Source organism: Lycium ferocissimum, chromosome 5 (assembly GCF_029784015.1).
Source record: "Lycium ferocissimum isolate CSIRO_LF1 chromosome 5, AGI_CSIRO_Lferr_CH_V1, whole genome shotgun sequence".
NCBI lineage: Eukaryota > Viridiplantae > Streptophyta > Magnoliopsida > Solanales > Solanaceae > Lycium > Lycium ferocissimum.
The window spans coordinates 16,666,769-16,683,626 of record NC_081346.1 but is presented as its reverse complement, the minus strand read 5'-3'; the positions used below and the strand labels follow the sequence as shown (position 1 = coordinate 16,683,626).

The following is a 16,858-nucleotide window of genomic DNA, read 5'->3' as shown; positions in this document are numbered from 1 at the left end:
TAAATTTTTACTGAATTGTGTCTTGTTAGTCTACTATCTTTTTTCTTGTAGTGGTATCTACATTTCCATTATTTCTCTCCCATTTTGTCCCATTCTATCCCCTTTTTGGATTCTTACATTTTACATGTATGGATGACTATATATGGTGAAAATAAAGAATCCATCTTTTTGCTCACACTTTACAAAAAAGATCAAAAGGGTCGAAGTAAAGATCGGGGGTTCTAACTTTGTTGTGTATATGGTTTTGAGACGAATAGTTTATCTTCTTATTCTTACATTTTACATGTATGGATGGCTATGTGTGGTGAAAATAAAGATTGGGGGTTCTAACTTTGTTGTATATATGGTTTTGAGACAAATGGTTTTGTTTGTGGGAAATTCCAAACATACCACTCAAACTAAGACGGACGAAGTATTGTAGATTAATAGTCACCTTATCAAATGCTGATCTAGGATATTACATCATAGCAGTGTGTGTCTGTGTATTACATGTCCATGCCAAAGATAGTGAGTTCAGTCACACCTGTGCTTTAGTCCATGTACCTTAACCTTGTTTCTACACTAGCTTAGATTTCAACTACAGCAACAGAGAAACAATGGAACTGTAACGTTAACATTGCATAGAATCAAATTTATAACCTGTGGTTCTGGATAATACGTATTTATAAGGGCAGCTTGGTATCCACTGTACAGGCCATTGGGATTGCTTATATTGGTAAAAACAATATTTTCTATATTGGATAAAAATATCACATGGATTTAACTCAGATACTTTGTTCTCGGAGAGAATTTTACACTATTAATATAAATTTCTCTGTTGCAACTTGCAACATGTTATTTACCTTACATTTTAGATTTTTTGCTCCATGAAACGAGAGGTAAATTCTTAAGTGACTAGCTGAATACACCTTTAAATACGCTAAAAGTTGCTGTTCTATAACCCTTTTTATTTCTATTGAAATCTCTAACATGTTTGTTCTATTTTACCTATCTACGTTTGATACAAATCACATATGTTCACTATGACTGTGGCGAGCTTGTACATAGGTCTTTTGGTGGCTTGTACATACCAAACTTTTGATGACCCAGACGGTCATGGATCAACAGTTAAAATGTATAAGACTATCCGTGCTTATAGCTTTTAGCCTTAGTTTTGTCCACTGTGAAAATGTGTTTTTGTCAAGTAGCACAACTTGGGAGTCCTGTAACTATAATCTAAACCGCTTGTTGCAAAATGCAATGTAAATATAATCTACTTTTAGGCTTGAATTAGATTGTGCTTCGCAAAAATAGTTGCTTCTGACAATTTCAATGTGGTATGTGGAAAAATTAGATGGCCCAGAAAGGTCTACTAAAAAAAGTGCGATAAAAATACAGGCTTTATATTTTGAGTTTGGGCCCGGGCTTAGCACGGGCCTGCAATAACTAGTATTATTATAAAGTCACTTTATATAATTAAGGATAAAAAAGTAAATATAATAGAACTTTATTGGATTATCGGTTAATAAATCTATAAACATGTTTTTTCAATTTGGTTTGTGGTTAAACTGAAGTTTGCACGCCCCTAATTTATAATTTTTTCTGTGTAGTGTGTACCTCAAAATCTACCGTATTTGCTCAAGCTTCCAACATAACTCCGACGCCGCTTTTGCTGCTTCTTCACCTCTCCGTTTGCTAACCCTACTTATCTTTCTCTCTATACGCCTCTTTTCTTCGTAGTTAGAACCAGGAATACAATGATGGGTAAGTCTCTCTCTTTTTTTTTTTTTTGTGTGTGTGTTAAATATGTATCTTTATTTTCAGTTTTTCATTGTAAAGTTTCTACTTTTTGTTTGTTGTTGTTGATACAGAGAAGAGAAAGTCTCGTAAAGAAAGTAGAAAAGAAGCCCGCAGTGCTATAAAACAGAAGAAGTTTAATTCATGGATCCAACATCAAGTAATTCTTTTACTCTTTTCTTCCTCTCTGATTTATATTTATATCTGTATTTATAACCTAGCATAAATTGCATCAAAAAAAAATTAAAATTGGGTTATTTTTGCTTTTTGTCTGGTAGTATATAGTAAGAGCTTCTGTTTAGAGTCGTAGGAGTAGCAATGTAGAGATGTCATGTTAAAATATTCCAACCACAACATTAGTGTGAGCTTATCTGCTTTAGCTTTGCTGGGCAGAATTACTGAACACCTGTGCTGTGGACTGTAACAGATTAGTTGAGGTGCGGCCAACCTGGCCAGTCATCACTGTTTTTTTTCAAATGAATCATATAATAAGGGCAAGGGTGTGGCCTAGTGGTCAATGAATTGGGTCGAGAACCATGAGGTCTCAGGTTTTAATTTGCGGCGAATATAAAACACTAGGTGATGTCTTTCCATATGTCCAAGCCTTGGTGGACAGAGTTACCGGTACCTGCTGGTGGGAGCATGGGAGATAAAAACGCAGAATTTACGCAATTTCTTTTTTAAGAATTAGATCAAAGATATTCAGATATGAAAAAGATAAAGAAAGTCGTGTTAAGCTTGTGTTTTCCCAGCCGACTCGCACACGACTGTCTTTTTTTCAATTGAAGAGTCAGGCTCCCGGGAAAAATAGCATCTCGTAAGTTTCCGGAAGAAAGGTAGCACTAGCAGGTACCCCGTGGAATTAGTCGAGGTGCACGCAAACTGGCGCGAACACCACGGTTATAAAGAAAAAGGGCTTTTGTTTCCACCCAATTTTGATTCAAACGATTTATGAGGATGTGATAGATGTTAGAGGCATAAACACCGTTTCTTTTGGGGGAGGGGTTCTAATCAATGAGGATGTTCATGAACAACCAACCAACAGCATTTGATAAGGCTAATTACTGAGGCAGCTTAATAATATTTGTTTAAGCAGATACTTTTGCTTTTGGCATAAAGTCTAACTATTACTATTCACGATAAAGCACAGAAATTCAATTTGACAGGATTTTCTTTCCTTACACTGGCTCTGTTTTTGGTTGTAGCAAACACAAAAAGTGCGGAGAGCATTGCCAAATTCAAAACCAACACACGCAGTCCAGTCATGGAAGGATAGCCAAGTCAAAAGACATGAACATCCTCGCTCCTTAAATTCAAAGAAAGACTTGGACACTTGTCCGCGCGTGGATGCTTCTAAGGTGGACAATAGGAGTTTGAAAGGGACAGATGCCCGAAATAAAAATTCGATGGCCGCAGTAGAACTCAGTGTTGAAGTTAAGAATGACTTGCAAGCATCTCCACGGTTGGAATCTTCTAAGCTGGAAAAGAGGAGTTTGAAAAGGAAGGATTCCTCAAATAAAAGTTCAAATTCAATGTTTATGGATTATCTTGAAATGGAAAAAGAGGGAGAAGCTATCTCTGCGGACGTAGATTTGAGATTGGAGAGGAAGCTCGCTGAGAAACTCAAGGTGAAGAATGAGAAATTGCGAGGAGATGATGATTTTGATATGTTACTTGAAGGAATTCCTTCTGTAGTTGACTATAACAGTCAATTGAATGAATCTCTGGAGGGTACTGATACTGGCCCTTCACGCAAGAAACTGAAAAAGAAGCCAGTGGATGAAGTTTTGGATGGTAAACTGGTTTCTGAGGATGGGAAGTCTGATCCTTCATGTGTTAGCTATGTTGATCATGAAAACACAGATTTACAGACCAAGAAAAAAGAGTCAAAAAAGATGAAAAGAAAGAAGACAAAGTTTGAAGAGCTTCTTGCAACTGAAATGTGTGGACAGGATATCTTAGCAGATGAGGATCTGGCGGCGGAAAGGAAGCTTGCGAAGAAGCTCAAGGTGAAGGGAGGGAAATTACTTGGGGATGATGATGATATGAATATGTTATTTGAGGGAATTCCTTCACTTCTGGGTTCTTTTGGGGATGAAAATAAAGAACTTGCTGGAGAAGCGCCTCCAAAGAGTGACAAGAGCTCCACAAAGAAAAGATCTAAAGAGAAAAGATATGATAAAGAAGTGCAAGGAGAAGATAAAGAGCAAGAGGAAGAGCAGAAAGCTGAGAACACTCTATACTGTACAGATGCAAAGACAACAGCTGGAGAAGTTTTATCTGCTGGATCTGCTGCCAAAGGAAATGCAAAATATGTTGCTCCTGGCCTGAGGTCACGCCTGGGAAGTGAATCAGAAGAGTATGCTCAAATTCGTCGACGACTTAGAGGTATGAAGTTTGGGACACTTGCATTTGTTTTGCTGAACTTCGAAACTTTTTTGCAAAATGCTCTATGTTTTTTGCACCTGAAGACCTTTAAAAGAATCAATTTCTTTCAGGTCTTCTGAATAGGATGTCCGAGGCTAATGTGGAATCGATCACAAGTGAAATTTCCACGATCTACCAGGTATGCTACTGGTTCTCATCCAATATTCTGACTGATTTCTTATCTGAAAATTCTATCTAATGCACTGTCCACAGTAGTGTTTCTTTTATCTGTTTCTAAGATGCAACTTAATAATTTATAGTGAAATACCTTTTGTTGGTATATGTCTTGAGGTTTCAGATTATGATTCTTATTTTTTACCCCCTACTACTTTATGGACTCAGTCGGTCTGATAAAATTGTTAGTGACTTGTCTAAGCGCATTTACCAATTTGAGAGTTAGATCTTAGGAATGTTAATTTATGTGATTTAGCATTGAGAGGCTACCAGGATCATTGACATCACTTGCTGTCTTTTTCACTGTTTTAACTTATGGCCGTTATATTCGAGTATCCTTAAATACTTTTACAAGCTTCTCAGGGATACTTGTCTTGTACTGTCATATTGAGCTTCAATGATATGCTTGTTTCTTCATCACCATAGCATATCTTTTCTTGTTAAAAAATACTCTGACTAGTGATACTTGAATTAGCGCCTAAAATTAGTGTTTCCCCTTGGCAGACTGTTGGTCGCACTTTTGGTTCTCAGATTATCAGTGAAGAGGTTTTGGCATCATGTTCTAGAGGTCCTCGTGGCAATGAACAGTAAGAATTACCTCGCCCTTCATCGGAAGACCACTTATCCAGTCTAAATTTCTAGATAAAGCTTATTTCTGAATAAGTTTCTAGAGACAACAGTAAATTTTGAATCTGGAAGCGGTATTAGCTTAATATTCTTGTATCATTTTCTGTCTAACACTGCTTCGAGATGCTTGTTTCCTAACAAGAGTTTCACAGAAGCTTAGTGTAGCAACTTTGAGCCTTTGACAATAGTGCTGATCAAAATTTGTTTCTCAAAGAATTTGATTGAAGATGGACCTTAAGTCTGCAAATTAGAGGATACTCTTTCTGATTTTCGTGGCACAAAGCATTTTTTCTGCTGATGTATGTATGGGTTTTAATTTTAATTATTTCAACTTGTTATCTTCTGCAGAAGTCCCACGGCCATTAGCACCTTTTCTATTACTCCTTTGAGTCAATGCCTTATTGTTTCTATCATCATGCTGGGTAATATTTGTTTATGTGATGGCTCGTAGTTTAGTAAACATCATAAGTGGATGGCATATCAGAGTATGCACCGTCTTTGGGTTTTGTCACCCACCATTTTATTTCCTTCTCTAACACTTGAAAATTGGCAATTACTAACTAGCTAGTTGTTAGTGTTATCCTCTTAGTGTTGACATGTTTCTATCATAGCTCATATACCTCAAGTTTCTAAATTCTATCTAATGTGTAACTTTGCACTCACACATATTTCTTTTACTTCCTATATAAAAGGTATGCAGCAGTTTTTGCTGCTTTTGTTGCCGGTATGGCATGTTTGGTTGGGATGGACTTTGGCGCAAAACTTCTGGCATCTCTGGCTAAATGTTTTGAGGTATTGACACATTTACAAGTGGTAGTTTTATGGATCGAGCACTTATCTTCAAAAAAAAAAAAAAAAAAAAAAAAAGAGAAGGAATTTAATGGAGGGAGCAATTAATCTTCTTATAGTTGATGCAATATGTTATGTTATATTTTCTCCCAAAAAGAAAATGTTTCTGTGATATGCAGCGGGCCCATCGCATACATATAATGTTAAAATAAAATGAATTTACAACGTAAGTAAATTGTTTTATGTTTTATTTAGGATGAGTATCTGAATGAAGATAACCTCTCTGTGAGGAACTTGACGCTTCTGCTCTCTTACTTGTACAATTTTGGAGTTTGCTCAAGGTAACCACTAAATTTGAATTGACTAGTCTCTGACTTAATTGTTAGGTGGACAACCTTGGCATACTACATATGCCTGCATATCTCCTTTGTTTCTTTTATTCTTCTATGGTGCTTTCCTTCTATATGCTTGTTGTACTTGTAAAGTTGTTGGCTATATGAGGAAATGAGTAGGAAATTTGCTCATTCTTGTGGGAACAGATAGATCTAGACTTCTCGGATGTTCTTGCCTAAGCAAACCTCTGGAAACAAAGTTAATATTTGGATTAAAGATGGTCTTCCGATATTTAAAAAATAATCTGACACCCCATATTAACACAAATTAAACCCTTTTTTTGGCATTCATGAATTTACCTTATTCCGGATTTGGAGGAACATACCGTCGGATTCCTCTAATTCAGGTCTTACCATAATTTGCAGTAAAAGATCTGTGATGCGTATTGGATTAAACAAGAATCTGATGATTTTATGATAGAAGAAGAGTTGTTATTTTTTAAAGAAGGAATGAATATTGCCCACGGGTTTTGGTCTAGTGGTAAGAGCGCAATGCGTACGTCACGGGTTCAAAGCTTAAGTAAAAGCTTTGTAATTAAGTGAAGGGTAGAGGGTTGGCTCATTATCCACCGAGTTGTGAACCGTGCATTACTGAACCTCGAGATTTCTCGATTATTACAAAAAAAAGGGAAGGAATATTATGTTTTGAAGAAGAAGTCCTATCTTCTAGCTGCTGCAACAAAATAGAAGCATGAAACCTAGAAGGTATAGTGCACTGGATCTACCCTGTAGGTCAATAATCAATGACTTCTTGAATTTTAAAGTGTCTGTTGCCTTTGGACTATCCAAAGAAAGCTAAATTGCACATACAAGATGTTGTAAGATAATGTTCTTTATCACAAAAAGAAAGGTGGGCTAGGGGTGGGGGGTTATAGGATATGTCAATCCTCTATTAGGTAGTGTTTCTTTCCAGCAGATACACCAAGTTGTGACTACCAAAGAGTGACCAAATTTTGCTTGCTTTCAAAACTTCTGGTCTAAATTGTAACATCAGAATTACTTAGCTTATAGTTCACTAATCCAGACAAGTCCTCCGTAATTGCTTCCTGAAAAGAGCGGTATGGAGAAAGATGGTTGTAATACTGCAACTTTCCTCGCGCAAAGCAAAAGTCTTACTCTCGTCTCCCACTCTCCCTCTAACCCTTCCCCGCAAAAAAAAAAAAAAAAAAAAAAAAAAAAAAAAAAAAAGAGGAAATGGTGGATAAGAGGCAACATTGACAATCTTTTCTTCTCCCCTCCTCTTTTGCTTGCATGCCTTGTATGTGCTACCATAATAATCTTTAAAAGTAACAAAAAGGAGAATACCCTCTTACTTAGCTCTCAAAGGAGTAACAGTAGCTGCAGCAAATTATGGTAACTTCTGTCCTTCTTTATATTTTAATCATGTTCTGAATCCCTGCAGAAGCAAGGACACTAATCTGTAGTTAATTTCATATATTTGAACCCTCATTAATTCAAGTACATTTCTTATGCTTCTTAGTGACTTGATATATGATTTCCTGGTGGCATTGAGCAAGAGACTGACAGAAGTGGATGTTTCTACCATATTGACAGTCCTACAAGGTAATAAACTAACCTTAAGGCGTTGTCTTTCTTTGTTGAAATGATCTGTCATCCAAGTATTTTCTCCTTCTTTACTTCTGCCCCATGTCTCTTCCTTATCCCAGAGAAATTTCAACAAATTATTCATGAGTTGCTAGGTGCTGTTAATTGAAAGCCTCAATTTATTCACTTTCATCCCTTGTAACCATACAGTTTAACATTCTTTTTACCAAGAAAAAGCATTCTTAAATCAAGCAATTAATTACTAATTTAAAAAAGGAACTTCTGTTTTGCTAACTTTCGGATGCTCCGAATGTGGCAATATGCTGCACTTGTGTTAAAAAATTCAACATTTTGAACTAATATTTTGGTTATCTTTTATGCTAAAAGAAAACAGATAAGACGATCTTTATCTGGGCTCGCTTGATACCTCTATGTGGTGTCTAACTGAAAATTTTATACCACAGTGGTATGTATCTAAAAGCTTGAAATGAGTTGTCTAAATCCGACCTTGATGTTGTGCAATTCAATTATAATGCGAAATAAGCATTTGAAAATCAATTATAACGATAGGAAGATATGATTAGGAAGTTTATTAAGCTGGATTGCAAAGCCATAGTAACTAGATGTCTAAATAGGGCTGTAAATCTCGACTCCCCCTTGTGTGAAAGCCACTCAACCGTCCAAAGTATTATCTGTGTACTGTTACCCATTAAAGTAAAAAGTATTAGCTCTACTGTGTGTGAATAAGCATGAACTTGTCATAATTTTCTGATACCAAACTGACATAGTGACATGTTCCAAAGATGACTGTTTACATTAAGTAACTCAAAATGTCACTTAGACAACATTGCTTGAATGAAGGTTGAAATGGAACAATTCAACTGGTTACTTCTCTAATAAGGGACACAACCCTCATATTTCACCATCTCTAAGCTGTCTAAGCATGTGTATTTTGGATTTTGGTATTATCATTTGCTTGTATATTCTGTCTCTAAGTTTTTTATTGTTCTCCTTTCTTGGGACTATCTCTTCCAATGATTACAAAACTTACTAAAGGGAACATGTATGTAATCTATATACAACATTAGCAACTTTGGAACTAAAGAGAAACTAATACTGAATCTGTTAAAAATTTGAGAATTGGATTAGCTGGGTCCATTGGCTAGATGCATTGCTCCACACATTCTAAAGCTAAATGTTGTTGACCCATACAAACTTTGGACAGGGTCACTCACGACCCATTCTTTTACCCAGCCATGAAAGTCAGGTTAAAGATGAAGAACATGACAGAGTACCTCTATTAAGATGAAATCTTGTTTTCAAGTTACTACCTTGGGTATCTGTTTATATGCACAAAACTATGCAACTGTTACTTCGTTTGACCAATACCAATTCACCTTGAATCAATTGACTTGCATAATCCTGTGGGGCTTTTGATTTGTTATTGAAATGTTCAAAAGCTTAAAAGCACCAAGGCATGATATAACTGTATAAATTAGCATAGTTAACTTACCACCAGAGAAAAGCGCAAAAATCAAGTCGCTGGGCAAACAACCGTCCCCCAACAACAAATATCAGAAGGAAAGAGACATTAAAAAAACTGTGGAATTACTCACATTGTGATGGGAATTTGTTTATTAATTTTTTTTAGAATTAATTGGTTCTTGTATCAATGTTACAAAACACACTATATTATTTTAGCAACTGATACTTTTCGAATTCTGATTAGTCTGAATATTAAATGATTATTCTTACGTGCTTCTACTGAACAGCTTGTGGGATGAAATTGAGAGGTGATGATCCCGTTGGCATGAAGAACTTTATAGCTAGCGTTCAGAATAGGGTGAATGAATTGAAAACCTCATCTGGAGAAGGGCAATCAAACACTATCGGGAAAAGGGTATGATAATGCCTTCTTACGCAGATTGCTTCTTATTCTGCCTCTGCTAACCGCATAAGTTCTGGAATCGCGTTAATCTGTATTTTCGCGTACTGGTTTTGTGGCAGATGGAATTCATGCTTGAGATGATATGTGATATCAAAAACAATAAACCAAGGACCAAGGAGGACACCTTGCAGCTTACCCGAATAAAGAAATGGCTACAAAAGGTGCTTGTTGGACTCAGCTGTTTTGGTCACATAATTATCTATTGGCACATTTTAATCATTTGATCTGGGTGCCCTTTGTATGGAGCATTTTATCTATCTTATAAAATAGACATTGTAGTGTTTTTCCGGAAATAATTAAGATAGGGTTTAACCAGTCACGCAACACTCTCCTTCAATTGCCATCGAGTTTGAATATGAAGATTTAAAAAAAAAAAAAAAAAAGGAACAGTCATATACAATACTTTAAGATTGCAGGGAAATTCGTGTGAATTAAGCAATACAGAATGTTCTACTCCTCTTCTTATTATTATGGGTGTAATGGTCTCTGATATTGCTTGTATGAGATCTTAGAGAAAGGTTGGCCCCTCAGATTGATTTAGATCTAGGGGCTTTCTAGTTTTCTCCTACAAATTCTCGATAACTACTCTCAAACTTGCATCCACTCTCCAATTGCCAATTTATCACTTGTGATTTATGGTCACAAATGCCTTTATTGCTTCAAACCAGAGAGAAGCTGATTCCTTTGGGTGAAGAGTGTCTTTATTTATTGAGGAAAAAAGTATCTTTATCCCTTCATTTGTTAGGGACAATCATTCTCTGAAGGTATGGTTAATGGAAAGCTCCCCTTTCTTTCTTCTTTCTGAGCCAGTATTTAAATGGTTCAACTGATTTACTTTTTTGTTTCCAATTCTCCCCTGCCCCACCCGACCCCCACCTCCTTCTAGTGTCTTTTCTTTTCGGAACTATAAATTTAGCTGTCCCGTATGAGGACTAAAAGTGCTCATGTTTTACCTACTGTATCCTCTAGGTTAATTAAATCCATGTGGTATTTTGGATTTGCAGAGGAAATTTTGTAAATGCTCCTGGACTGATGTTTACCCATGATTCTTAACAAGATATTCGATCCATATTACGTCTTATCTTTATTGCACTTCAGTGCAAAATGTGGTGCATGATTGGATTGTGTTGAAGATGGCCTTTTAAATCTAGTGAAAATGTGCTGGCGTTCACACTAGATAAACTAATAAATATATATTCGTTGATCTAATAATACAATAGCAGAACACTATCTTCGCAAGATTCAATAGTTCTGCAGAAGATAAATGTAGAGGGCCAAAGATATTCTGTATGTAAGTTTCACTACTATTCTTTTGTTATTTCGATAGATAAAAGCGATACATTATGGTAATTAGCTGTCAAAGTCCATGAATTCGGAATTCCTTAGTTCATCACACTCTAGATTGTCTCATCATTTCTGTCATCCTTAACATGTTAATCTCTTCTTGTTTTGTGCTTCTGGTAATCTTACTTGCAGCTCAGAGTAGTCGATATATTGATTCGAGGATTAAATTGGAGTAAGCTGCTTGATCCTGACAAGAGAGGCCAGTGGTGGATGGCTGGGAATATTGAATCCACAACTGATGTTCAAGACGTTGCCAGCACAATTGACTTGGAGGTCACCGAGGCTCAAAAGATGCTCCAGCTTGCGGCTACTCAGAGGATGAATACTGATGCAAGAAGGGCAATTTTCTGCGTAATAATGAGCGGAGAGGACTATATTGATGCATTTGAGAAACTTCTAAGGTTGGATTTGAAAGGGAAGCAGGTTGGCATCCGTTGGTTGGCTTCCCTGTTATTTATTGTTGTGCTTCAAGTGTGCAAATTCTTTATTCTTCAATATTTATACGTGCAGGATAGGGAAATCATGAGAGTTTTGGTAGAATGCTGTTTACAGGAGAAAGCTTTCAACAAATACTATTGTGCTCTAGCTTCCAAGTTATGCAGCCATGATAAAAACAATAAGTTCACCCTGCAGGTATGCCTAATGCTCAAATGTATCTTGGGAAGTTGTGTTACACAGTCTTTTGCACCCGGTAAAGCTGGGGACAAAAAGTTCATTTATTACATTCCGTGATTTCTAGAAAGGGAAAACTTACATCTTGGTGTGTTCGGTATGGCTGGAACACATTTTTCAATTTTCTCATGTTTGGCTGGTCAAGATGTTATGGAAAACATCTTCTCTAGGAAAACAAGCTCCTTAAGAATTAGGAAAATGACTTCCTATCTAGGAGTAGGGAAAACAAGTTTCATAAGTGGTATTCCACACTAATTGTCACCTCCCTGCCTCCAACACCCCACTCACGCCCCAACCCCCACCTCTACACCATAGTGTTTGTCTAAATTATATATAAATATTCTTGGGACAATACTATCTGCTTACTTACCAAACACCACAAAATAAGTAAGAAAACCTTTTTATTTTCCGGAAAAACATTTTCCCTCATACCAAATACGCCCCTCATCTTGCCACATATCGGGAGAAGGAAAGGAAGAAAAGACAAATGAAGTGTTTCTTACACTATATGAATAGTGCATATTTCTTGTGATTTCTGTTTCATGCTTGCATTTGATGTGTGCAGCCGTGCAGGTAGAGTTCAAAGTTTTTCTTAGGAACGGTCAATTTCTGACCTGTGACTCAAGTTAGTGAGTTAAATACTTAAATTGAGACATCCTGGTGGTTCAAGAATTTCCGTGGTACATAAAATAATATTATTTGAAATCATATGCTCAATTTAGCAATGGAGGACGAATATGATGAGACTATATGCACACAGACAGTTTTAACTCTTCTCTCTCTCTCACCCATTGGTCCTTTCCCTTTTTATTGGAGTGGCCAAAATCATCATGCTTGAGAATCATCTGAAACATGGTACTCACATATTATTTGAAATCGTATACTCATTTTAGGAATGAATTTGAATAGACTATATACACTGACAGTTTTTACTGTTTCTTGTACATTAATGGTCCTTGTTATCTCTTACTATTGGAGTGGCCAAAATTGTCATGCTTGAGAATCATCTGAAACATGGTACTTACATGAGCTGATGTTTGCACTATTTATAGGTTTTGAAACGTAAAAGTTACAGATTTACATTTTGGTCCCCGACGACATAAAATACGGTCCGTATTTCACATTACGGACCGTAAACTGGTTTACGCCTTGCTTTTCCTTCACGATCTGGGCAACTGCAGCCTCATGGATTACGGACCGTATTTTGATTTACGGTCCGTCTTCTGCCTGATCGTCTTTCAACTTGTAAAACTCCAACTTTCTGCCAAGCGTCCAAATGCTAAATACGCTTTGAAATCTGGACCAATTAGGAGATTCTCTAGAAGAAATACGGGGTTCTGGTAAAGTGGAATACGATCCGTAAAAGTTGTTCGTATTTCACTATCTTCTCAGCATGACTTTCTGGTTTTGCTTATCTTTAAATACGCCCAAGGAAGACGGCCCGTATTTGAAAATACGGCCAGTATCTTGTCATCAAGGCCAATTTCTGCACTTCAACAGTTTTCAACCCAAAATTGCTCCATTACCTGAAAAACACTAAAAACACATTAAATTACCACTAACTTGCTTAAAAACAAGTAAAACTTCTTGTAAAAAGGCCTTGGATGTGCCATAATTTCCCGGCACATCAATGCACTAACCTCCTAATGGAAGTGCAATTTTATTAAGTATATTTAGTTCCAAAAACAGTGTATCATGCTGATTTCAAAACTGTAACCATGTTAATCTAATGTTATTTGCAGTATTGCCTGTGGGATCATTTCAAGGAGCTTGATCAGATGCAGCTGATCAGATCAATGCACCTATCCAAGTTTGTCGCAGAGATGGTTGCTTCGTTTAGCCTTTCTCTTGCTGTATTGAAGGCTATCGATCTCAGCGATTCTTCACAATTGACTCCAAAAAGAATCATGCACTTTCGGATGATGTTTGAGGCCATTTTGGAGTTTCCTGAAAAGCTTATCTGGAACATTTTTACTCGAATTGCTGTCTTGCCGGAGTATGAATCCCTTCGTGATGGGATTGTCTTCTTTATCCGGAAGTACGTCATTGATAGCCAAAAGTCTCTGGCAGATAAATTCAAGATTGCAAAGAAAGCCCTTAACAATGCTGAGGGAGTCATCATGTGAGTCTTTGCATGATGTATTCTAGCTTTAGGATTTTGCAGGAATGGTTATTGTTGTTGGAACAAAATATTAACTATTTTTGTTTACTTAACCAAGTTATACATAGGATAGTTGTGATGAGAATTTCTGTATAGAAGGATACTAGTTGTGTGACTTCCAACTTTGGAATTGCATAATTCTTCACATGTAACTTTTTTAGGTCGAGTAATGTGCGAGTCTTGCCACATTATTCTCCATACTTTATTACATGCATTAGAGAGCATGATTTAGAGCCTTGATGTTTGGTATAACCTGTTTATGATTTTGTCCATAACCTGATACTATCATGCCTTGGAGATTTAGTAGCAGTTTCAACTTCTGTTTTAAATCTTTTAGTGGTGCACGTTAGGCATCATGCTCTAACTTTTCATTTGTTTTCACATGTTTATTGCTTGGTCATATTTTGGAAAACAGCTGGGATAAATTTTCATACTTGACTTTCTGCGGATGGAATGTGTCAGTAAATATTTATGGGTCAGCTTCCTGAATAAATATCTTTCTTATGCCAAACTTGTTCGCATGAAACTTTATTTCCAGTTGCTTTAAAACTCATGTCACTCTTCTAGAATTTTGAAAGAAGCTTGCTAGTTTTCATTTTTTCCTTCGACACAACTGTTGAACCTTGGTGTTAGTACTATTTTCAAAGTTGCAAAGATTTCTTAATTTTTTAGAAAATACATTCCTTGTGACACTTTTTGTATTTGAACATATTTCAATCTTATACTGACAGAATCAAGTTTGTAGATTAAAGACTTTACATTCTTCTTTTTATAAAAACCAACCGAACCATTTTCAAACTTGCACCATTGTAGGAAAATTCAAGTCTAGCAAACTATTCTGTTATTTAGATCCGTTTAATTTCACCAATTTTCAAATGGGAAAGGCACATTTGACAACCAACCCAAAAAAATTATAAATTGTCTTTGGCAACAACACATTTTTATTAGGGAATTTTACATAAATCTACACGACTTAAGCAGTTTTAATATTTACAAATTGATTCAAAAAATGGCTTCGTATTCATACATGAATACAACTTATTCAAGTTATGCTCATTTGTATTCGTCAATTGTAATGCTTGTATTCATTTATGAAAACTTTTACATTGTATTCACTTTATTGTATTTGTGCTGGTATTCAAACAACATAAATACAAAAAAAATTGTATTCCTATTGAATTTTCCCAAAAAAAAATAACGAATACGCTAAATACCGAATACAAGAAATAAATTCTGTATTCATTTGTATACACTTCAAATTTCTATCGTATTCATTTTGTATTTGAAATACACGCGATAAAACATTGTATACACTATGTATACACTCAATTTGAAATTTAAAAAAAATAAAAAGTCGAGCCGCCACGATCGAACGAGATACGAAAAAAAAAAAAAGCTTTTCTCTCTAAGAAAACAATAAAGCTCGGATACGTTGTGATGATGAAGGTCGATGAACGGACGCTCGAATCGGACTTTGAAAACCATTAATGAAACTTTGGAGCTTTCTCTCTCTAGAAAAACAAAGAGATTTAAGGATAGTGTCTCCATGGTGGCGGGTGGCGTGTGGCAGCGGCGGTGGAGATCACCATGTTTTGGAGCAAAAAAGAAGACGGCTTGGAGAGAGAATGGAGGAGAGAGAAAATGGAGGAAAATGGGAGGGATTGTGAGGGAATAGAGAGAAAATAGTCTTAAATATTAAATACAGATATAATTTTCTATACTAGTTATCTTGTGTAATTGACATATATGATTTAGCTATGAGATGTAATTTAGGCAAAATATAGCTCTATAAATAAGGCTTAATGTTCTCCATACCATGTAGATTTCCCTTTTTATTATCTCGACAAATTGAGATAATTACAAACTTATTGTGCTCATTTGTCGGAATGGTCTTTGAAATTAAATTGTGCTTGATCATTTCCTATTGTAGTTAAAACTGTTTTTAACTTATTTGATTACCCCTAATCTCCAAAATAAAATAAAAAGTCGATCATTTAAAAATCTGACCCCTTAACTAAGGTCAGCTCGAATCCAAACCAATGGCTTGATAAAACTAGTGTCTCAAACACATGTTTTAATATAAGAGGTTTGAATTAATACAGAGTATTCCTATATTTTTTATGTGAATTTGTATGAGCCATCTATAAACGCATCTCTATCATGCCCAAGAACTTATCACCACATGGTAATTTCAGTTCTTATCATTAAATATAGGGAAAATTTCGAAGACCTCCCCTCGCGTTTTTCTTCATATTTAACTCCCCTCACGTTTGTAATATTACGGCAACCTTCCTTATTTTAACTTTTTTTGTAACAACTATTTTATTATATTAATTACTAATGAAAAATAACATTCATGGACTGATTTGCTCTCCCTAAGATCATGCTCTTTGGATTAATTATTATTTTATTAATATTTCATTTCCGATAAACTGAAAACAAAAATATGCCAAAGTGCTCTTCAGTCTTCTCAGCAAGGGTTCTCTTTTCTCATTCCCCTTCAACCCTCTCCAGTGTTGTTTTTGCAAAAAAATAATTATTTTTTACTGAGTGTGTCTTCAACAAATAAAGGTAATTTACTTGTAATCTTTTTTGTAAGTAAGTATGTCAAGTACTCCTCATGTTTTTGCTTCTAGGAATAAGTAGTATTCTGATGCACTGGATTTGACGAATTGGGATTAAGAGGTAAAGGTGTCTACACTCCTTCATCATTTTAAAGACGTTTTTTTTGTTATCAAAAACTTATCTAACACGTGTTGTTGGATTTTGCTTGCAATAAGATAATTATATTTTTAATATAGAAAATTTAGTTTCAGAATTTTTCTATATTTTCATAATCAATCACAGAGTAGTTGGCAAGATACTTTATCTAAAAAGTTAAAACATGAAGAAACGAAAAAGCTCAAACGTTAGGAATGTGCTGGTGAACATCCCATGATATCCATTCCTAAGAAATAAATTTTTAAAGGTGAATTCATAAATTAATAATTAATCAAAAAAACA

General features: G+C 35.7%; 1 protein-coding gene across 1 annotated transcript; it reads left to right on the top strand.

The window, feature by feature from the left end:
- The first annotated feature begins 1,573 nt into the window (after positions 1-1,573).
- LOC132056242 (uncharacterized) lies at positions 1,574-13,900 on the top strand. The gene is made up of 13 exons (XM_059448343.1): positions 1,574-1,743; positions 1,851-1,936; positions 2,982-4,164; positions 4,275-4,342; positions 4,882-4,964; positions 5,697-5,796; positions 6,049-6,134; positions 7,666-7,748; positions 9,503-9,630; positions 9,738-9,839; positions 11,155-11,445; positions 11,533-11,655; positions 13,437-13,900. The coding sequence occupies exons 1-13, from the start codon at positions 1,737-1,739 to the stop codon at positions 13,818-13,820; spliced, it is 2,724 nt and encodes a 907-aa protein (XP_059304326.1). The 5' UTR covers positions 1,574-1,736; the 3' UTR covers positions 13,821-13,900.
- The last annotated feature ends 2,958 nt before the right edge of the window (positions 13,901-16,858 follow it).

Excerpts from the sequence above, each read along its gene's own strand:
- LOC132056242 (XM_059448343.1), top strand. Across the intron at positions 5,797-6,048 it reads CTCTGGCTAAATGTTTTGAG|GATGAGTATCTGAATGAAGA; the intron begins GTATTGACACAT and ends TGTTTTATTTAG. Across the intron at positions 7,749-9,502 it reads CATATTGACAGTCCTACAAG|CTTGTGGGATGAAATTGAGA; the intron begins GTAATAAACTAA and ends TCTACTGAACAG.